This window comes from Bos mutus, chromosome X (genome assembly GCF_027580195.1).
Source record: "Bos mutus isolate GX-2022 chromosome X, NWIPB_WYAK_1.1, whole genome shotgun sequence".
NCBI classification, from domain to species: domain Eukaryota; kingdom Metazoa; phylum Chordata; class Mammalia; order Artiodactyla; family Bovidae; genus Bos; species Bos mutus.
In genome coordinates this window covers 98,750,630-98,774,890 of record NC_091646.1, presented here as the reverse complement: position 1 = coordinate 98,774,890, position 24,261 = coordinate 98,750,630, and the positions used below count along the sequence as shown (strand labels likewise).

At 38.4% G+C, this 24,261-nt stretch overlaps 1 protein-coding gene across 6 annotated transcripts in view; it reads right to left on the bottom strand.

Annotated features, from left to right (window-relative positions):
- DMD (dystrophin) overlaps positions 1-24,261 on the bottom strand; it is a 2,671,852-nt gene that overhangs the window by 1,795,367 nt on the left and 852,224 nt on the right. For all 6 annotated transcript variants that reach the window (XM_070365439.1, XM_070365442.1, XM_070365443.1 and 3 more), the window contains 2 exons: positions 20,921-21,093; positions 10,547-10,665 (listed from right to left, as the gene is read on the bottom strand). In XM_070365439.1, coding sequence (XP_070221540.1) covers positions 10,547-10,665; positions 20,921-21,093 — 292 coding nt within the window. The remainder of the gene's footprint in view (positions 1-10,546; positions 10,666-20,920; positions 21,094-24,261) is intronic.

Genomic DNA, 24,261 nt, shown 5'->3' with positions numbered 1-24,261 from the left:
CTCAATATTCCAGACACTTGACATATGTTTTAGCTGCTATTTCCGAATGCCTGTGCGTGTGTACTAAGTCACTTCGGTCATGTCTGACTCTTTGCAACCCCATGGACTGTAGCCCACCAGGTTCCTCTGTCTATGGGATTCTCCAGGCAAGAATACTGGAGTGGGTTGCCATGCTTTCCTCCAGGGGATCTTCCCGACCCAGGGATTGAACCCACATCTCTTGTGTCTCCTGCATTGGCAGGCAGGTTCTTTACCACTAGCACCAGGTATTGCTTAACTGATGGGAACCAGGCAGTGCAGAGGTAAAGGATCCACCTGCCAAGGCAGGAGATGCAAGAGACACGGGTTAGAAAAGGAAATGGTAACCCACTCCAGTATTCTTGCCTAGAGAATCCGATGGCTATAGTCCATGGGACTGCAAAAGAGTCAGGCAGGACTGAGCACATACACACATTATTCAACTTAATCCTTACAGTAACTCTATCAGGTATATATCATTGATTCAACTTTGCACAATGAGCAAAACCGAGGCTCAGAAAGTTTCCCAGCACCATATAAATAATTAAATGCAAAAACTGGATTTCAACCCAAGACTAGTTGGCTCTAGGAATAAAAGGTTAAAATCAGGTCTAAGCTTTCCTGGGAAAATGACTGGAGAATTGTGTTTTCCAAGAACTAGGGAGCTGAGACAACTGGTAAAGTCGTGCCACTTTTGTTGGCTAAGTACGACTGCTCTTAGGCTTATGAGGAGGGGCTGTGTACTGACATGCAAGCCTTTATCCTCTGTTAGCAGAAGGACTGTCATTATTAGCGGGAAATCATGGATAGAGCTTCCTCGTGTCAAGTGGCCCACATGAACCCTAGCTCCTACCCCATGTGCATAAGGTGCAAATGTGTGTATTCTGGGTGCTTCTGGGCCACTCAATGTCATAAAGATTCCAGCTTATCTCTTCCTTGTATCCTTCTATACAGCTAAGTCAACGTAGTATTAGACTGAATTCCATTGCATCTGTGAGTAAAATTGCCAATTTGATCCCTTAAAACCACAGTGATACTGCAGGCTCCAATGACTTATATATTGTCACTAAAAGTCATATTCGGCTGAAAAACAGACTGCTTAGCAAAACTAATCCTAGATAAATGGCTTGTGATTAAAGTCAATCTATTTCTGGCATTAATATCAGAGATCATGAAGTTAACTAAAGCTATTTCCCTCTTTTAAATGGATTTATAGGATCACAGACTTGTCCTGTGAAAAAATTATTTCACTGCCACTTTTAAACAGTTTTTTCTTTTATTATCCCTTTGTTATTATTAAAAATTTCCTCTGGAATGAGGCTTTATCAGCTGTGCCAATGAAAGAGAGATTTACTAGCTGAAAAAGGGATCACCAAACCCTTGATGACAGGGCACAGAGACACTAATTAGGATCAAAGTGAGAGAGGAAGAGTATAAAGAACAAATAAATAAAAGGACAGAAAGCCAGGTACGACCTCCACACACAGGTTGTCTGGGACAAGCCTTTGGTGGAATCAGTGTGTGCGTGAGAGCGTCATTCTATCACAAATACGTCCATGAGTAATAAACAGAAGGGATGGAGAGAGAGAGCGAGCTGTGTGGACAGCAGATAAGGTAAGTCCCTTAATCCTAAAAGAGAATGTTTTTGGTAGCCAGTCTTACGTGACAGCTAGTCTATTTCCATTTTATCTGGTGGACGAACCATTTCTCATTAACAACAGGACTGTTAGCAATAAGCAATGCTCCAATAACTGAAGATTTGAACAGCAGGCTTAGTCACCTCTTGAGGAAGAAAATGCTAGAAATCTTTTTAAAACCCTGGTACAACAGATTCTGGGTTTTATCCTCTAAAAAGACTTATCTACAGAAGCCATTGTTCTATTGCAACTACTTTACCTTAGTTATATGACAGTCTCACCTGACGAGCTTTTAAAAATTTCTAATGTCAGGGCCCAACAAAAAAAATAATAACAAAATAAAAAAATTATAAAAAAAATTAATCAATAAAATAAAAATATCAGCTCTAATCCCAATGTTTTCATAAGTCTCCCCAGGTGATTTTACTGAGCAACCCCATTGGAAAGAATATCAACTTTGAGGAGAGGTAAAACTGAATTTGATTTTTGCACATCTTTCTATTGGCTGGGTGATCCTGGTCTTAGTAAAGCTCTCTAAGCCTCAGTTTTTCCATCTATAAAATAAAGATAAACTGCCCAAGAACTACTGCACAAAACAAATGTGAGGTTCCTAAAACATGGTTGTCTTACTGAAATTTTCGTTAGATTTCATCAAAAAGAACTTCATATATTTTAATTTATATCACTAGTGATAAATAAGAAAATTATTTTTAGGAAAAACAGTACTTTGAGTTCAGGTAGAAACTTTCCAGCAATATTTTTTAAAATCTCACAAGAATAATACTGCAGAACAATTGATTATTTCTAAAAAGTAAAAATACTTGATTTCAACCAACTTATTAAATTTTAATAATACATAACCTCCCCAATCATTTAATAGCTGTTTCAGTTTTCTCATCTCTCAAGGAGATAGCATATGACCCACTAACTCCACAAGTTTGCCATAAGCAAATAAATATAAAAGTATACTATATTAGTTTTTAGTATAATCACAAGACTACACTTAAGTCTTGTGATTATATAATTCTTTACAATAATTAAATTTCATTTTTATGAGAATTAAATTATCCTGTTATAAAAATTAAATGGCATTCACCAAGACTCTAGTTCATTACTATTTTATCCAAATACCATTGTAACTAATATATTTTCATTTTTATTTCATATTCTAGCTGTTCAATGGCCCATGTATTTTTATATAGAGATGTGATTTAATCAGAAAACATATGTACCAACCTGACACCTATTTTTCTTAGCACTCAGCTTTTAGGTTTTCATATATTCATTTGAAAGTTCTATGATACCATCTATTTTTTTAATCAAACACAGCTAATTCCATTTTGAAGACTGTGAAATGAACAAAAATATCCCAACTATAAGGAACATATGCTTTACTTTCAAACATCATCACTGATTTTATTAAAACTGCATATAAATTTCAAAACTATTTATGCCATTTTATCATTTTCTATAATCATTTGAATATTTAAAATGTTTTTAATTAACTCTACATTGTCCCATGATAAATAATACAAATAATAATTACAAAAAAACTTTACTCATAATTGCTACTATCTCACTTATTAGATATGTCTTATTAAAATCAGTAACAAAGGAACAACAAATTTTGTTTCAAATATATTTCCTTAACAGACTAATGGATTCCTAGTGATGACATACCTGGGGACACCATCCACAAAATATCTACTGTATGTCATTCAGCACTGGAACACGGTGGACATATTTTCCAACTGTTTAAAGAATTTATAGATGGCCTGTCATTCAATATTATTTATTGTGACTGCATAGGCATAGGATGTTATGTTTCCCCCACTTAAATAAGGTGAAAGTCCTTCATTCATGTCTGACTCTTTGCGACCCCATGGGCTATACATCCACGGAACTCTCCAGGCCAGAATGCTGGATTGGGTAGCTGTTCCCTTCTCCAGGGTATCATCCCAACCCAGGGATCGAACCCAGATCTCTGGCATTGCAGGCAGATTCTTTACCAGCTGAGCCACCAGGGAAGCCCCTACTTAAATAAAAACTAGTTGTAAAAACCATCCTGGTAAAGTAATTAAAAAGAGATTCTTAGTAACATAGACAAGGATTATACTCAAACACTTCTGAACAAATTTGTTAAAGACACTCATCCAGGATGAAAACCTTAAATCACATGATTAGATTATATGTCATTATTTAAGTTCCACAACCTAGCAAGAAACTACATTACTTCAGTGTGTGTTCAGTCACTGAGTTGTGTCCGACTCTTCGCTACCCCATGGATTGTAGCACACCAGGCTCCTCATGAGATTTTTCAGGCAAGAATACTGGGTTGGGTTGCCATTTCCTTCTACAGAAGATCTTCCTGACCCAGGGATCGAACCTGGGTCTCTTGTGTTTCCTGCATTGGCAGGCGGAGTCTTTACCACTGAGCCACCTGGGAAGCCCACTGCTTAACAATGAATAATATTCCTTTTAACAAACTCCTAACAGAGATTAAAAATATATATAAATTGGCCGACTATTTTCCATAAGGTCAAAATTGTGATGAATTAAAAAAGAACATAAAAATGAGTAGAAAATACTTAAAGAGTAAATTCACGCCATGTACACACACTGCCTTTTTAATATTTTGCAAGTTGTCTAAATGGCTGAATTTGGGATGGTTGCATTCAATTATTTCTGTCATCCAAGCAATTGAAATGGATCAACAGAACAAGAATCACTTCAATTTATTAGTGATTCGTTCAAACTGTCCTGAAAATATTCGTTTGCTAGGTTATCTGAACTGAGAATAAAGGTAGATGATAGGATATCAAAAATAAACATGAGATTCATTCTCTCTTTCTCTTCCTCTCTCTCTCTCTCTCTGTCTCATATGCTTTGTTAGCATTTCAGGTTACTGGAAACTGTATAGTAACATAACCATTTTTAAAATTTCTGTTGCAATAAGCAATTTGAAAGTTCTTGATCAGGAAACAGATTACAACACTAATATCTTAATGTTAGTACATTTACCTCTATCACAATATTAATGCAGTATCTTTAGCTTCATTTATATGCTAATATTTATTTACTAATATTGGTAACCTTTTTACCCACATAGAAAGTTTTCATCTATTTATTTTGCTATGTATTACAAAGTACTGCCTCCCTGCCCCTCAAAGATCTTTCTTATATAGTAGCAATGATAAATTTGAGGATGCCTCCAGATACTCAGCTAAAGTAATCGTAACTCAAATGCATTAAATTATATTAAAGTGGCAATAGACAGTCAATGCTATTTTCTGTTCTAATCAATGCTAATCAAAGTATATATTTAAATAATTTAACACAATATTTCCCAAATTCCTTTACTAAAAGGTTGTGCTGAATATACATTAAGCAAATAAGATGCCAACACTAAATCTAATGTTGCCCATTCCTTTGCTAATACAATAATGCCATCTCTAATTTATTCATTTCAACTGCAATCTACTGAAGTTCAAAATTAAAGAAATATTTTCATTATTATTACTTAACACCATTAAATGATATAATTCGGCTCTAATGATCAAATTTTAATGCTTCCTTTAAAAAGAAACCCTGGAAAAACTGGTCTCCTGTTGATATAATAGGCTTCCCTGGTGGCTCAGACAGTAAAGTGTCTGCCTGCAGTGCAGGAGACCTGGGTTCGATCCCTGGGTTGGGAAGATCCCCTGGAAAAGGAAATGGCAACCCACTCCAGTACTCTTGCCTGGAAAATTCCATAGACTGAGGAGCCTGGTGAGCTACAGTTCATGGGGTCGCAAAGAGTCAGACACGACTGAGCGACTTCACTTTCACTTTCTTTCATTCTGTTATCATATCTGTAAAAGCAGTTGATGATATTTTCTATTTTCCATAGCAAAATAGGTAGACTAAGAACTGTTATCCAAAAAACTTGAGATTTCCTATTAGATAATTACAATTTATAATATCTCTAAAACCACTCTGCCAGAGATAACAATATTAATCAGTAATACAAAAGAATATATATATTTTGTTGCTTTGCCATCAAAAAGGCAATGGCCATTTTAATTCAATATGTACTATTAAAATACTTTAATATATGGGGAAAAAGAACATTTTGTACTGCAGAGAGTTTGGTGGTAAAGTGTGTCATATATTTACAATAATAACTTCTACTTGAAATGTTATACACATAAGAAACACCAGTATATTTCAACCTCATTACATTCTCTGAAAACCAAGGTATTTCACAATGGGTTCTAGGAAAAAAAAAAAAAAAAAAACAGTCTAAATGATATGAAATGAGTGTGCCTGTCCATAAAAAGCTCGAGTTATTTACATTAACAAGATCCATCTGAGTTGGTTTTCTCTTTCCACTTTAGCTTAGTGTAAATTACTTATTAGCATTCTTATTGTTAATGGTATCAAAATGTGATGAACGGAAGAAGGATAGAAACAAAAAAAAAGCACACTACTTGCTCAAACCACCTAAAAAGAAGTCTTAAGGACTTTCTTTTACAACAAAAGCTATATATCTTCTCTTGATTACTTTCTGAAGACTAATCAACTGCATGCAGGTCAAGTGAAGTCAGAAACCATTCAGGAAGAAAACTTTAAAAAAGAAGAGCTAATTCTTGGAAAGGTAGGCTCTAAAAGCAACTCAAGAGCGATGCACAGATTAGCCAGGCAGAAAATAGACTCTGTGTCACCATCCTCACCCTGGGAAAATGAAGTGGATTAAAACCAAACTAATTGGCTTGTTAATGTCATTTTGAGGTCATAAATATTTCTTGAAAGCCCTAGTGTTCATCAAATTTTACTCCTGTCATTAATTTTTCATTCTAAAGTCAGTCTGGTAAACCATGGATGATGTGAGCATCATCTTGCACATCCCAGATGGAAATGACTTACTATAGTCAAAAGTCATCTAGAACTGGCATATATTTTTATCCCTGATTTTGTTTTTTTTTTTTTTATTTCTTTAAGAAGAGCATCTTCACTTTGCTATTCACAAGGAAAAGCTGACAAAGCACTCTTTTAATGCATAAAGTATTGTGTGGATCTGCAAACAAACCAATTTGTTTGAAACTCAGGGAAGCAAACAATGCATATGAAACCCACAAAGCACTACTGTGTGTGTCTTATAGGGAAATCATAAGAGAAAATGAATCGAATGACTCACAATAGGATATGTTTGGAAGGAGATAAACCTTTTATATCTATGAGCATAAAGACGCATAAAGTATTAAATAATTTTACCTTAGTAGTACTTATTTTTGCATATGTTAACATTTAAACTACCAGAAATAGCTCCTGAAATTGGTTATGCTAATGCCTATTGCTACTCATTTTAAAAGGCAATTCCACTTAAAACCAAACCTCAGGCCTCAAAACAACAGTTAAGGTCAAACGAAGCATACCAAAGTCGATATACACAAGATATGAAAAGCTCCAAATTATATTTCAATGACTTGTTTAATTTGTAAATCAACCCAATCAACAAAGCATATGTTTAAAATTCTAAAGACATTTTTGGGTGGGTATTTCTTTAAACCAAATGTAACTTCAATCCCCCAATAATAAATATCTCCCCAAATGCAAAGCTGAATGTTTCATTAGCCTCCTAAGGGGCATATTAGATATGAAAAGAAAATTGCTTTGAAAAATAGCCGAAATCATCATGTATAAGCTAAAGGACCAATATGTGGTTAAATAAAAATATGAACTTCTCAAAGGTAATTACTATCAGATCAGATCAGATCAGTCGCTCAGTCGTGTCCAACTCTTTGCGACCCCATGAATCGCAGCACACCAGGCCTCCCTGTCCATCACCAACTCCCAGAGTTCACTCAGACTCACGTCCATCGAGTCAGCAATGCCATACAGGGCATGCAAGAAGTCTATGAGTCTGCCAGTGTGTTAGGGAAATACACAAATGTGCATTAAAAAATTATAGCTCAATGTATTTTCAACAGATGATATCAATGATAATTAAAAGAAAAAATTACCTAAATCATTGGGATTTTTATTTTCTAATTAGTTAATCACAAAGACAGAATAGTATCTCTTACAATCTAAGACTTAAGTCTTTGAATGCACATTTGAGTATTTCCCTAACACACTGGGGGTAACTGATAGATAGCTAAAAAACATTAAGATTTATACTTAATCTTTACCTTATTGAAATCCATAAAAAAACTTTAATAAACCATTTTAGGAAATGGAATGCTCTTTGACTCGGAAGGGAGTCCTAAACAGCAAAAGTTTTCAGATCCAAGAGTTCATTGGCAAAATGAAACTATAACCAGTGGTTTGATCTTTATTAATCAGCTTGTATTTCATACTGTGTTTGGTTGACTTCAAATTGTCAGGTTTGAGGTATTTTTTCCCTTTGTTTTTAAATTTATTTATTTTTAATTGGAGGGTAATTTCTTTACTGTGTTGAGGGTGTTCCTACAAGCCTATATGATGTGCATTTTGACACATACTTGCCACTTAGGAAAATGGAATTGGGCATATCAGGCTCTTTTATGCTATAAAATACATTATTTAACTGCCTTTTTCTGATTATAGGCATATCAATCTACTTTCCAATTATGATTTGGATGTCTATTCTGGATCCGCTTACTTCACTATTCAAAGGAGGACTTAGAGATCAAAAGCCATTTTATAACTCAACAAGGAAAAGATATATTTTAAACTTACTATTTTATGAAAGGAGAGGGCACACACAAGAATAACTTGAGCATATATATCAGATGAAAGAAATGACCATATGCAGATTTAACAAAACAAAACAAAAAAAAACTACTAACAGGCTTATCCTTCAGGTTCACACACTATAGCTCTCATCCTCAGGAACTAGAGTTCATATTTTCATTATGTCTGCATCTCTACCTCACTGGAGTATGAAAAAATACATATATTGGTACTAGGAGTTAATAGTGAAGTAACCCTCCCCCATCTTGCAAGACAAGGAAATATGATTGATACAATTTCTCCCTTAGAGCTAAACAGAGACTGGAAGGACACTGACCATCTATCTATTGAAGCAATAAGAAGAGGTTAGAGGTATGTATTATCTAAAGGAGAGGAAACATTTCTAGTATACTTAATCTGATTCCCACTTCACAAACACATTTGCATTGCTATAATTTTCCCTTCCGAAGTCCATATACAGGGGTCAATTAGATATGATTATTCTGGTTCTCGTGATTGTTAAATATCTCATTTATAATATCTGAGCTTCCATTTTGATTATGTCATTTTTTTAAATCTTGTTTTGTTTAAAATTAACTCCCCCACCACTATGGGTCTGCCATGAATAAGACCCACCAATAATATAGGTCTGCTATGAATAAGATAAGGCAATCAGGTTTCTAGATCTGTAACACTAAGTAATAGATTCTGGTTGATGATAAATTCACCAGTGAAAGGCTATCCTCTGAGTTATTTTGGAACTTTTCCTGATGGGACCCATGATCACCACTCAAGGATCTCCTGATTTGGGATTGATTCAATATTCCCAAGATGGAAGAATTATATAACCCTACTCAAATATCATCTTGAATTATTAATATATCACAGATAATCAATCCCACTGATACAGCTTCTCCAACTTCTGGGTTTAGAGTGTGGTAAAGCCTCAGTAAAGAGAATATAGCTTGCAATTTCAAAGAAGTTGGCAGATTAAAAAGTGCCTCATAGGCTAGAAGAAAAGCAGAGGTCAGGAATTATTATCCCTCTAATCCACATGTTTGTAGATATGACTACGCAGCACCAAACATAAGGATGGAATTTACGTCCAACCAGTCCATTCTGAAGGAGATCAGCCCTGGGATTTCTTTGGAAGGAATGATGCTGAAGCTGAAATTCCAGTACTTTGGCCACCTCATGCGAAGAGTTGACTCATTGGAAAAGACTCTGATGCTGGGAGGGATTGGGGGCAGGAGGAGAAGGGGACGACAGAGGATGAGATGGCTGGATGGCATCACTGACTCGATGGACGTGAGTCTGAGTGAACTCCGGGAGTTGGTGATGGGCAGGGAGGCCTGGCGTGCTGTGATTCATGGGGTCGCAAAGAGTCGGACATGACTGAGCAACTGATCTGATCTGAATATTATAAAAATATCAATACAGTAGTAGTAGTGTTAGTTGCTCAGTCATGTCCAAATCTTTGCAATCCCATGGACTGTAGCCTGCCAGGCTCCTCTGTCCATGGGATTCCAGAGAGGAATACTGAAGTGGACTGCCATTCCCTTTTCCAGAGGATCTTCCTGATCCAGGAATCAAACCTGGGTCTCCTACATTGCAGGCAGATTCTTTACCATTTGAGCTACAGGGAAGACCCCATAAATACAGTGCTGCCCATCAACTAAAGAAGCAGAAAAAGAATAACTAGTCAATGGAGGACTTCCCCTACAGTAACCAATTACAACAGAATCAGCACCAGGAAAAGATTCCCTGATTTAAACAGTAAACCATGTTGCCTTTTATACAGTATATGAATGAAAGTGCCAAGAGTAGTTAACTAATTACAGCCGATTCGTGTATCAAATCTCTTGGTAGAAAAAGCAAAACATGAACTTTTTAGAATTGTTTGGAGTCAGTGTACTCTAAACATAGTATACTTCATCTGTGAAGCATACACATTCTAAAGGCTTGTGTCTTTTTCTAAACTTTTATATTTTAGTTTCAGATATTGGGATTTGAGAACTAAGATCATATGTGATGATTCATAATACATTTCAGGAAGGCAAAACATTTTAAATACACCTGGAATACAGAAAAACACAATGCACAGTTTCTAGTTTGTGCTTAGTTTGTGAAAATGTGAGGTCTGAGCCGATAAACTTTAAACTGTGCTAAAAACAGTAGCAGTTTAGAAATGCACCAACCTTCAGGATCCAGTAGTTTCTCTATGCCTAATTGATATTTGGCAATGTTGAATGCATGTTCCAGTCGTTGTGTAGCTGACTGCTGGCGAACCACACTATTCCAATCAAACAGGTCTGGCCTGAAACACACACAAATATAAAGACAAATATAAACTGATTGAAAACATTTCATGAGATTCACTTCAATTCTGATTTTTGATTGACAGACAACCCATGCCCACATTCCTTAAGAGGTGAGTGTTACTCTTCAGTACTCTTCAATGACAGTTCTCATTCAAACCAGGCACAATTATAATAGAAGATCCAGAAGAAAACAAAGTAGAATTGATTCTATCTTATCCAAGCAACAAACACGTGTTCATCTCATCCAATCTCATGGATTTAAAGACCAGCCATTTGTTGGTATCTTCTAATTCTATAAGCCCTGCCCAGATCTCCTGCCTGAACTTCAGACTCTAGATCCATCTGTTTACCTAGTATTTCTACTGAGAGTCATGGCAAGACTCAAGTGTTCAAAAATGACCTTCTGATATTCATCCCCATCACACTACCCCACCTCATCTACTTGTCTTATAGTTCTCCCTTCTTCAACAATCAATAACAAGGTCAAACTTGTAGTGCTCAGTAGAGAAACTTGGGGTCAACTTTGATGACTCTTTCACCCTCACAGAACACTTAGTTGGAAATATATCCAGCATTTGGCCACTTCACACTATCCTCAATCCAACCCCTCCTCATAGCCTGCACAGATCACTCCATTAGCTTTCTAACTGCTTCCCTCTTCCCACCCTCGCCCTTGTTAATCTATTCTCAGCAGAGTTGTTGCAGTGATCTGGTAAAATGTTTCATCATAACCTTCTCAAATCCCTCCTATCGAGGGAGTAAACTTCACTGATTTAACTGTGACCTATAATACCCTACATGTTCTGGCTCCCCATTAACTCTCTGATTTTATTTCTTGCCTCCCCCCTCATGTTCCTCAGACAGGCTAGATCATTTCCTGCATATGCACTTGCTGTTCCCTATGCCTAGAATTCTATTCTCCTAGACACTGACATGGCTCACTCTTCCACTGCCTTTGGGTATTTACTCAAAAGCCATGTTGATGAGTTCTTCCCTGCCCTCCTTCCATCTAAAATTTCACGTTGATGAGTTCCTCCCCGCCCTTCTTCCATCTAAAATTGCCTGGCCCCAAAACAAGCATACATGGAATCATTTCCTATTCCTTTTTCAGTTCGGTTCAGTCGCTCAGTCGTGTCTGACTCTTTGCGACTCCATGAATCACCAACTGTCCATCACCAACTCCTGGAGTTTAACCAAACTCATGTACATCCATCGGTGATGTCATCCAGCCATCTCATCCTCTGGCATTCCCTTCTCCTCCTGCCCCCAATTCCTCCCAGCATCAGGGTCTTTACCAGTGGGTCAACTCTTCGCATGAGGTGGCCAAAGTACTGGAGTTTCAGCTTTAGCATCAGTCCTTCCAAAGAACACCCAGGACTGATCTCCTTTAGAATGGACTGGTTGGATATCCTTTCAGTCCAAGGGCCTCTCAAGAGTCTTCTCCAACACCACAGTTCAAAAGCATCAATTCTTCAGCGCTCAGCTTTCTTCACAGTCCAACTCTCACATCCATAGGTGACCACTGGAAAAACCATAGCCTTGACTAGATGGACCTTTGTTGGTAAAGTAATGTCTCTGCTTTTGAATATGCTATCTAGGTTGGTCATAACTTTCCTTCCAAGGAGTAAGCGTCTTTTAATTTCATGGCTGCAGTCACCATCTGCAGTGATTTGGGAGCCCCAAAAAATAAAGTCTGACACTGTTTCCACTGTTTCCCCATCTATTTCCCATGAAATGATGGGACCGGATGCCATGATCTTCGTTTTCTGAATGTTGAGCTTTAAGTCAACTTTTTCACTCTCCACTTTCACTTTCATCAAGAGGCTTTTTAGTTCCTCTTCACTTTCTGCCATAAGGGTGGTGTCATCTGCATATCTAAGGTTATTGATATTTCTCCCGGCAATCTTGATTCCAGCTTGTGCTTCTTCCAGCCCAGCATTTCTCATGATGTACTCTGCATATAAGTTAAATAAACAGGGTGACAGTATACAGCCTTGACGGACTCCTTTTCCTATTTGGAACCAGTCTGTTGTTCCATGTCCAGTTCTAACTGTTGCTTCGTGACCTGCATACAAATTTCTCAAGAGGCAGATCAGGTGGTCTGGTATTCCCATCTCTTTCAGAATTTTCCACAGTTTATTGTGATCCACACAGTCAAAGGCTTTGGCATAGTCAATAAAGCAGAAATAGATGTTTTTCTGGAACTCTCTTGTTTTTTCCATGATCCAGCAGATGTTGGCAATTTGATCTCTGGTTCCTCTGCCTTTTCTAAAACCAGCATGAACATCTGGAAGTTCATGGTTCACATATTGCTGAAGCCTGGCTTGGAGAATTTTAAGCATTACTTTACTAACGTGTGAGATGAGTGCAACTGTGTGGTAGTTGGACCATTCTTTGGCATTGCCTTTCTTTGGGATTGGAATGAAAACTGATCTTTTCCAGTCCTGTGGCCACTGCTGAGATTTCCAAATTTGCTGGCATATTGAGTGCAGCACTTTAACAGCATCATCTTTCAAGATTTGAAATAGCTCAACTGGAATTCCATCACCTCCACTAGCTTTGTTCGTAGTGATGTTTCCTAAGGCCCACTTGACTTCATATTCCAGGATGTCTGGCTCTAGGTGAGTGATCACACCATGGTGATTATCTGGGTCATGAAGATCTTTTTTGTACAATTCTGTGTATTCTTGCCACCTCTTCTTAATATCTTCTGCTTCTGTTAGGTCCCTACCATTTCTGTCCTGTGTTGAGCCCATCTTTGCATGAAATGTTCCCTTGGTATCTCTAATTTTCTTAAAGAGATCTCTAGTCTTTCCCATTCTATTGTTTTCCTCTATTTCTTTTCATTGATAGCTGAGGAAGGCTTTCTTATCTCTCTTTGCTATTCTTTGGAACTCTGCATTCAAATGGGTATATCTTTCCTTTTCTCCTTTGCTTTTCACTTCTCTTCTTTGCACAGCTATTTGTAAGGCTTCCTCAGACAGCCATTTTGCTTTTTTTTTCATTTCTTTTTCTTGGGGATGGTCTTGATTCCTGTCTCCTGTACAATGTCATGAACCTCCATCCATAGTTCATCAGGCACGGTGTCTATCAGATCTAGTCCCTTAAATCTATTTCTCAATCCACTGTATAGTCATAAGGGATCTGATTTACATCATATCTGAATGGTCTAGTGGTTTTCCCTACTTTCTTCAATTTAAGTCTGAATTTGGCAATAAGAAGTTCATGATCTGAGCTACAGTCAGCTCCCATTCTCATTTTTGCTGACTGTATAGAGCTTCTCCATCTTTCACTGCAAAGAATATAATCAATCTGATTTTGATGTCGACCATCTGGTGATGTCCATGTGTAGAGTCTTTCTTGTGTTGTTGGAAGAGGGTGTTTGCTATGACCAGTGTGTTCTCTTGGCAGAACTCTATTAACCTTTGCCCTGCTTCATTCTGTACTCCAAGGCCAAATTTGCCTGTTACTCCAGGTATTTCTTGACTTCCTACTTTTGCATTCCAGTTCCCTACAATGAAAAGGACATCTTTTCTGGGTGTTAGTTCTAGAAGGTCTTGTAGGTCTTCATAGAACTGTTTGACTTCAGCTTCTTCGGCATTACTGGTTGGGGCATAGACTTGAATTACCATGATATTGCATGGTTTGCCTTGGAAACGGACAGAGATCATTCTGTTGTTTTTGAGATTGCATTCATGTACTGTATTTCAGACTCTTTTGTTGACTATGATGGCTACTCCATTTCTTCTGAGGGATTCCTGCCCACAGTAGTAGATATAATGGTCATCTGAGTTAAATTCACCCATGCCAGTCCATCTTAGTTCACTGATTTCTAGAATGTTGATGTTCACTCTTGCCATCTCCAATTTGAGCACTTCCAATTTGCCTTAATTCATGGACCTAACATTCCAGGTTCCTATGCAATATTGCTCTTTACAGCATCGAATCTTGCTTCTATCACCAGTCCCATTCACAATTGGGTGTTGTTTTTGCTTTGGCTCCATCCCTTCATTCTTTCTGAGCTACTTCTCCACTGATCTCCAGTTGCATATTGGGCATCTACTATTCTTATTAGTGGCTTTATATTTTTCTCCTTAGCACTCAACATATTGTACATTTACTTAATCTTATTTATCTATCTTCTGCACTTTAATGTACAATAATTTCTGCCAGATGTGTTCACTTCAAGAAATCCAGCCTGACACACAGGAGGGGCTCAATAAGTATTTACTGACTTCACCAGAGAATGGTTGAGAACATACTATATGATTATCATTTTCCTTGATGACAGAGCAATACCAAGTCATGTAAGAGGCAGTTCTTATCTATAATGATTTTAACTATATTGAGGAAAAAATGTGTACATCATGAATTAAATACATCTTAAGTGTGATAAATGCAGATAATAATATATAAGGTTTTCTAAAATCTGAAGGAAAACTATAAAGTTTTTTTCTGAGGCTTAAGGGAGTCTTAAATGGTGGTTTGGGCTTAGACTTATGAAAAGTGCTTGAGAATAGAATTTTAAATTGTGTGGCTATTAGAGAATCAAAGCTCTTAGAGAAGGAAAGAACAGAAGGTGACAGTCACTCAAGCCCTCATGGGCCTGGCTCCATTGGGAGATTTACAGTATCAAGTGGTGGGAGATAGGGTTAGGAGTGGGGATTGGGGTGAGCCAATCCTTGCAAAAGGCCTTGGCTGGTAAGGAATTACAATTTATCCCAACAACATTGGAACCCAATTGTTAAGTGCTTCATCACCTTTCCTGGATCACAGATACCTTTGAGAATCTGATGAGTTCTATGAAACTTCTACCTAGACAAAATACCTATCCATATCTTTATTTTTTTAAATTTTTATTGTAGTATAGTTGGTTTACAATGTTGTGTTAGTTTCTGCTGTACAGCAAAGTGAATCAGCCACACATATACATGTACATCCCCCTTTTTTGATTTCCTTCCTATTTATGTCACTACAGAGCACTGAGTAGAGTTCCTTATGCTAAACAACAGCTTCCAACTAGCTGTCTATTTTATACATAGTGACTATACATAGTGTATATATGTCAGTTTCATTCTCCCAAATCATGCCAACACCTCTTTGTTCCCCCTTGGTATCCACATGTTTGTTCTCTATGTCTCTGTCTCTATTTCTGCTTTGCAAAGAATATCATCTGTACCAATTTTTTCAAATTCCACATACATGCATTAATATATGATATTTACTTTTCTCTTTCTGACTTACTTTATTTTGTGTGACAATCTCTAGATAGAATTACAAAGAATTTTAGGAATTTGGGGTCTGTCAATGGACTCCTGCTTAAGAATTCATGCTCCACAAAGAGGATGCTACAAGGAAAGGCTTAGCTGCTATTTTCTAAAAGCAGAATTCAAAATAAACATACAACTTTATTTCTCCTCTGATTCTCATTTCTTTTTCTCTACTTGCTCCTACCCTGTTTAATTCACCAGGCTTTTGTGCACTTCTTAGTAAATATAATCTCCTCTATATACTCCAGATCACTTAAAATGACCAACAACCTTTTAGAACCTAAAATGTGTATACACACACACACACACACACACACACACACACACACACGGAGCTGTCTCTAGTCGTGTGACTGTATGAAACAAAAATTAAATCCTAGACTATTTGGAGAAAGTTTTAACTTCACTATGCAACCTCTGCCCCATCTTCATTTCTCCTTCTCTCAGCAAGAGAAGTGGAAAAGAATATAGGTGGGAGAGTGTGGGAAACTAGTTTCTCATCTATAGCACAGTTGCTGCTGCTGCTGCTAAGTCACTTCAGTCGTGTCCGACTCTGTGCTACCCCATAGACGGCAGCCCACCAGGCTTCCCCGTCCCTGGGATTCTCCAGGCAAGAACACTGGAGTGGGCCGCCATTTCCTTCTCCAATGCATGAAAGTGAAAAGTGAAAGTGAAGTTGCTCAGTCGTGTCTGACTCTCAGCGACCCCATGGACTGTAGCCCACCAGGCTCCTCCATCCATGGGATTTTCCAGGCAAGCAGTAAACACGGTTAAATGAATATGATTTTAAAAAAAAAAGATTGCTTCCACATTTAAGCCCATTTCCCTTCATCTTCTCCCCCTTCTCCCTAGCCAGTAACTCATCACCTGGATGAGGAGTTATCTGAGCCATGTAATCTATTTGAGCTTCAGTGTTTTCATTTCAAAAAGAAGGCAATGATGTACTGAATGGTCTTTGAGGTCTCCTATGGCATTAAAATCAATCTAATAAAATGTTTTATATCATTAAAATACACCATTTATTAACACTTTAAATAACTGTGATTTTTAAATGCATAAAGAATTGTAAAACTAACCAACTGAAGAGGAAAGCCACATACTCTCCTATGCTAACCTAGACTGTAATTCATAAATAAGAATGTGTGATCAAGGATCGCCAGTCTTCTGAGAAAACTGACATACTGAATGAGATAGCATAGCCTAGTAGAGTCCTCTATGAATCCATAATCTGGGCTCTACCACATATTAACTGTGAAAATATTTCAATCAAAAGTGGAACCAGAGGATACAAAATGGAGAATTCCACACACCTGCCTTAAGAAGAATGTAATGTTAGAATTGAAAGCCTAGTTTTCTATAAATGCCTATTTTACAGAAATCAAGCCTTATCTCCCAACCAATGAATATCCACTCAGAATCTCTTCCCTTCCTTAAGGCAATGAACTTACTGCCTGCACTCCAGCTGGACTGTTCCCTCTTTGCGATCCTTGCCCATACACACAGTCTGCCCCAAACTCCCAACAGACTTACCTGTATCTCACTATATCAAGTTTCCCAAATTGCAACTCCTCTGTTATTCCTGAATAAACTCAATTTCTGATCATTTGAGACTGCCTCCTTTTATCTTTCTATTTTGGGTGACACAGTCAAATGGTCTTAGATAAATCACATAACCTTTCTGTGCCTCAGTTTCCCAATTTGTGAAATGGGGACACCAATAGTATGTATGTCATGAGAAACAGATGGGCCATTGTCCATAGAACAGTGCCTACACAGTAATAATTTCTTCAAAACACTAACTTCTATTACTTTGTTTTAAGCTTAATTATATTTATAAAATAACAGGAAAACATTTTCAATTTATAGATTCAAGCCAAGAACACCTAAACTTATAGAAGAGGTATAAATTTACAATACTGTTGATGCAAGAATAATAATATAATAACAGAATAGAAGGTGGAAGAGAAGAAGAGGAAGTATGTATAAGGATGATAATTTCCTCATCCTTCTTTTCAGGTGGTTAAGAGACCTTGTCTAAACTTGATGAAAACAGGTATACAACTGTCATTTAAAGTCACACAGGCAACAACTGTAAGAATAAAATTATAACATAGTAATGAAATCAAGAAATAGATGGGGATGAGATGTAAGATGTGTGGGCTTCACATTAAGGAACAAATCCACCTACTGTCAGAAATGAATTAATCAAGAAATAAAATATTTATAATTATGAAAACCATCAGAGAGAATAAAAGAAGTTGCCAACAGTAACCACTAGCAAGTAGAGTGTGATGGAGTAGGACTGGGGTCAGGAAGATATATTTTCTTTCTGGCCTTCTCCTCCCTCTCTAATGTCTGACTGTTTTTAAATCATGTGCTATGTTACTTCTATGGGAATAAACTAAGAAATTAGAATGAAAATTTTATTACAACTGTATACTTAGTGCAATTTATTTGCATATTTTGAGCATGTCTTATGTCTTGTGAAAGTCGCTCAGTTGTGTCTATTTGTGACCCCATGGACTGTAGCCTGTCAGGATCCTCTGCTCTGTCCATGGAATTCTCCAGGCAAGAATACTGGAGTGGGTAGCTGTTTCCTTCTCCAGGGGCTCTTCCCAACATTTTGGGGGATCAAACCCAGGTCACCAGCATTGCAGGCAGATTCTTTACCATCTGAGCCACCAGGGAAGCCCAGGAATAATGGAGTGGGTAGCCTATCCCTTCTCCAGTGGATCTTCCCAACCCAGGAATCAAACCGGAGTCTCCTGCATTGCATATGGATTCTTTACCAGCTGAGCTAATTATTATTTGGTTGTTTTTCCCACAAAGTAGAATCTGGCTTTCTTTTAACTGCACTGTAGTGAACTCTGTCTTTTAATTTAATACTTTTAATTCCTTACATATTAAGAGAAAATTTAGCCTTAAAGAAAAATAAAACCACTAGCAGCCTTATCTTTGGCAAGGCTCTTTGTCAATTCCTATGCTCTTTATCAAGTTCACGCCTTTGTTCTACATAATCTCTCAATTATTGAAATCAGGACACCTCATGACATTCCTGTGTTCCAATGACAATCATCCTGAAACAAAAAGTTCAACCATTTTCTTTCTCTTTAGATAAATAATACGAACATCTGTCAGAGACAAATTGAAGACAAAGATGATTCATGAAAGAGTATTAGCAACTTAGAGAAACCTCTTGAGAAGTAACCATGTTATGTATAAAAAAGGAGTTACTGATGATTCATTCAATATGATAGAAGAATATATCAACAGAGATATTTGGAGAGGCAAAGAGTAGGTCAAGGACAGGGAGGGAAACCTAGATATGTTTACTGCATTACTTAGAACTATATTCAGAAATCATGAAATAAAATATTAACAAATGTAGGCTGTGAACATGCTGGCAGGACTGAAGTGGTCCACTTGAAAAGGAAATGTTAACAAGCCAACAAGGACCACATAACCTGATCCTCAATATTTCTGTTCATCTGCAAATATGTACATGAACAGCAAGATCAATATGTTCTGGCTCTTACCGTGAAGCATGTGGCTGCATAAATGAACACTGCCTTATAATGCAGAATTAACATCTCTATACCCTCTCATCTGGCTTTATTGAGGCTGTGGAATATTTTTCTTCGTGTCACACGTGGGGGAAAACAACATTTTAACGTTGTTTAACATGCCGACTGAGAGTGAGCCTGCCTCCCTTCCAAAATCAGGTTGCTGAGTCATTCACCTGGAAACTCAGTCTGGATGGGGTTAATTAAACCCAGCTGGAGCAAGACACCTGACAAAGATGCTTATTTAGAGAGCGTTTGCTCCCAGATTAGTAAACCAGAAAGAAAATTTATATTCTGGACATTTCTAGAAGCAAGACTGGCACAGGAAAATGGTAGAGTAGACCCGTTGAGAAGAGTAAGATCAAAGTGAGAAAAGATAAACTGCATTGAAAATCAGGGAAGATGCAGACCAGCGGCATTTCAAACACAGTTAATAAGGCAAGCATTTGACCCTGGGGATTGGGTTGGGTAAAAGAAAAGGGTAATAAGAAAACCAAAGCAGATGTTCCTTACAGATAATGTATTATACATAGAATGTATATGAATGCATTCATTATATATAATGCATGTATTTACCGTGTTGTTTTGCTTTTTCTTGAACTGTTATTAATTCACTTACTGATCTCCTTTATAAAGAAAAAGCAAACTACTATTTTGCTATCTTAGAAAATATAATATTGTGAATACAGTTAAGGACATTTGGTTCACTATGTCACACTGAGTTCCTCTTATGAAAACCGACAGAACAACTCTCTCTGATGCTTTACAGGAATTGCTTTGCTGTTACAAGTTGTTTCTTTTGTTATTCTGAGCCCTGAGTCACAGAATTAATTGTGGTCTGCTCTCTGCCTTGGTTGCTAAGATGCTCAGAACCTTTTTTTATATATATATATATATATATATATATATATATTATTATATCTACATACACACACATACACGCATGCAGGGCCTTATAGTTTTTGTATCTGACAGGAGAAATGTTTCTTTTTCACATTATTAATCTGATAATGGTAATTGATTGTACTACAGGTACTCACATAAGATCTGCAACTATTTGTAATGCTAGAGTTGACGCTCATATTTAACACGTTATTTGTACAGAAAGACCAAGTCTATTCTTGGCAAAGTTAGAATGTAACTTTGATTTTCTGGCAGTCTCAGTTTCAAAGGTGCTGATCCCCTCCCCCATATCATAATCACTATCTGATAGTTTTAATATTTCAGCAGCTAAGTGATATATCACTTAAAAAACAGGATATTATTCAGAGCATCCCAATGGATGGATAGATCAATATGGTCAACATAAAAATACGTTGCATTGTGGAAAATGATCTGGAACCAGCCTGGACAAAAATACATCAGTCTCTAAATTAATACTTACAAAAAATTATTCAGTGTCTCGGAAATCTCCTTACCTATGACTGTGGATGAGCGCATTCAAAGCCAAACCGTCAGACCAGCTGGTGGTGAAGTTGATGACATTAACCTGTGGATAATTACGAGTTGATTGTCGGACCCAGCTCAGGAGTATCTTCTCACTGTTGGTTTGTTGCAATCCAGCCATGATATTTTTCATTACATTTTTGACCTATGTGCAGAAAGAAATTTTCATAAGAAAATGCATGAGCAAAAAGCACACAAACTTAAACCTAACTAGTTCAGCAGTGGTGATGGACTTGCGCTGATCAGAAGCCCTCCCATGATGAAGGCTTGGCCAGTTATGGGCACCCAGATTCACCCACTCCTAGAAGACAGGACAAAGGTCAGTTTTCTCCTTGCCTCGAGAATGCACAGGGAGCTAGTGCTCCTTGAACAAAAGAATCTTGAAAGATCATTCTCAACAAAGTGTCTGGAGTGAACCAGAGCACCAACTGCAGACAAAAATGACTGGGGTCCCAACAGGTTGGCCCTGGGTTGGTTTCTGCCTTATTTGCCCCTCTGCTGGAAGCATGAAATCCTTCCCACAAAAGGTGGGTAAGGGGTCCCTTTGTGCTTGTTTTGGACAGGGAAGTGAAAGGGCTTCAGGTCAATGAAACAGACATGGTAGAACACTCAAGATGCTCACACGTGCAGAGAAGTTAGATGGTGCTAAGCCAAAGGATGCAGTCTTGTGTGCTGGGCTCAGGAACATCCGCCGCCCCCCCTCACCCCCCACCCCCCACCGCCGGGTGGTCAGGAGGCCTGCTCCATCAGCAACTGCCACTGCTCCTCTGAGAAGTCATAGCCTCCTTCCCAACACACAGTCCCCAGACCACCTCCAGAGTCATCATCAGAATTCTCTATTTCTGCCTTGTCGGCTGTGGTCATCTCTGCAGCGTCCCCTGGTTTGAGAAATTTGGCCATGGTGAAAAAGATGAGGTTGAAGTCAAGAGCAAACAGCATGAAGGCCAAGAAAACCCAACGCCGGGGCCGCTTAGGCAGCCCCATCCCTGTTATTTCGAAACAGGCGTGATGGAGATGGTGAAACAGATGCGGGCCGCTGTGATGTCTCTTAGGAAGTCCAACACGGGTCTGCACCAGCCCTGCCACTTGTTCATCAGCCTGGCAGCAGCGAGGAGAAAATCGAGGGCCGGCAGGGACCCCAAGCAAGAGGGTGGTGAGGAAGGCAGACGGAGGCTGCGGGAGAGAAGCGACTCTGCCACGAGCAGGCAGCCTCCGAGCGAGAAGAGAAGGGAAGGCTGCCGGAACGCCGGCAGTGGGCCAGCAGGTGCACGGGACCCCTGGGTCCTGGGAGGGGGTCGGAGGTCATGCGGTGGCGTTGGTTGGGCCCCTCCTACCCGGCTCCCTGAAAGGGAGCAGAAACCAAAACTGCAGAAGGAGGAAAAGACCAGATTCGGTTTTCTTTTTATGAATTGGTTTCTGTCCATTTGATTCTCTCCTTGGCTCTGTGCAGGTGCAAATGCCATTCGGCAGCTGATTGTATTTCCAACTGTCATTCTTCTAACTCAGCTGACACAGAAATCCATTTTCTAGGTTTCCAGGATGCAGTTGACACCTCATTATGGGGCAGACCGTCTACATATTCTGTTAAAGGAATAATTACCAGGCTACTTCTTTAATATAAGCCAGGCCCCTTATCACATACTTGAAGCATATAAGTAAATGTAATTTGTTTTACCACCAAGGGCTTCCCTTTCAGCAAGTGTAAGGTCCATAGACTACCAACATTTGATCAGATGATGAATATTTATTGTGTATTCTAAATATGACATTTTGCTTCTTCATCCACGCAGAAGTTAACAAATTCCTTTGGGGAAAATACATATTTTAACATCTCCAGTGTTAGTCATCCTTTTATGAAAGATTCAAAGCAAATTTTAGGATAGACTATTAAATCGAACTTTAAAATACTTGAAAAGGATTTAAGATGATGTTTTGTAAACGTGGTAATGATGTGAAGATGTGAAATCTCTATATACATTTATCACCATCCCTTGATAGTTAATCTATTATGTAGGGGTGGATTATCCAGTTTTCTTAATTCCTTCCTGACCTGCTTATTTAGCCAGTTACTTAGTGAATAAATAGGTCAAATAGTTATATAAGATATGTCATTTTCCTTATCATATTTTCAAGTTATAAAATACACAGCCTCCATGTACAGAGACCATTGGATGAATCCTGTGGTGAACCAGGGTCGGGATAGCATATACTGGCTCAGGGGTTGTGATGGATTCGCACTGATCAGGCATCCCTCCCATGATGAATGGGATTCATTTGTGAAATGCTTGGCCAGACTGCCCTCTATGCACATAATGTTAAAGGACGACAGAGTATTCAATCCAAAGCTCCTTTAGCATCATTATGTCACTAATTCAGCTTATCAGCCTCAGCCTCATTGCTGTTGCTTCTACCTGGGTGCAAATGTTGCTGAGAAAAAAGAATTATTAAGGGCAATGTGAGGTAACAGTTCTTATATTCCTACATAAAAGACAGTTCCCAAGAAATCTGTATTTGAAGTAGCAAACAGAACAGGCTCTATCTTGAAAGCAGGACTCCATCTTGGGCTGGACTGTGGACTTTGAGCTATATGCCCAGTATCTATGGAAACCACATACCTACTGGAAAACCAGGCCCCCAGAAGGAAGAGCCCCAGGGCTCTCCATCGCCTAAAAGAATACCCTAAACCCTAATTATCTGTGTAACCGAATAGAATCATACATTCTATTATGCTTATTGGGGTATGACCACAAGCCTATTGATAATTGTCCACTGTTAACTACCTAGGCTTAAGGCTTATGAATCATGGGTTAACTTTGATTGTATCTTTCTTTTTTCTTTGTTCAGACTAGTTTCAGGGAATTTTGGGGAAGTGGGTTTGGACACATATGCTTAAGGTAAACCGGTCGGGCTCCTTGGTTAAGAGGAGATTCTGCCTTGGGCCCGCCAGTGTAATAAACTGCACTCCACTATCTGCATTGTCCTGAGTTTGTTTCCCGGAATGCGTGGCTACAACATATTAAGGATCAACCTCAGTCAGACAAGGTTTCCCTGGTGGTTCAGTGGGTAAAGAATCTGCCTGTAGTGCAGGAAACGTGGGTTCGATCCTTGGATTGGCAAGATCCCCTGAAGGAGGAAATGGCAACCCACTCCAGTATTCTTGCAGGCATAATCCCATGGACAGAGGAACCTGGAGGGCCCCAGTCCACACAGTCACAAAGTGTCAGATAGGACCAAGTGACTAAGCACACACACACAGTCAGTGAGACTGAGCTGCTCCTAAGGTGAGTTTTGAAGCAAAAAATAAAAAGTCCCC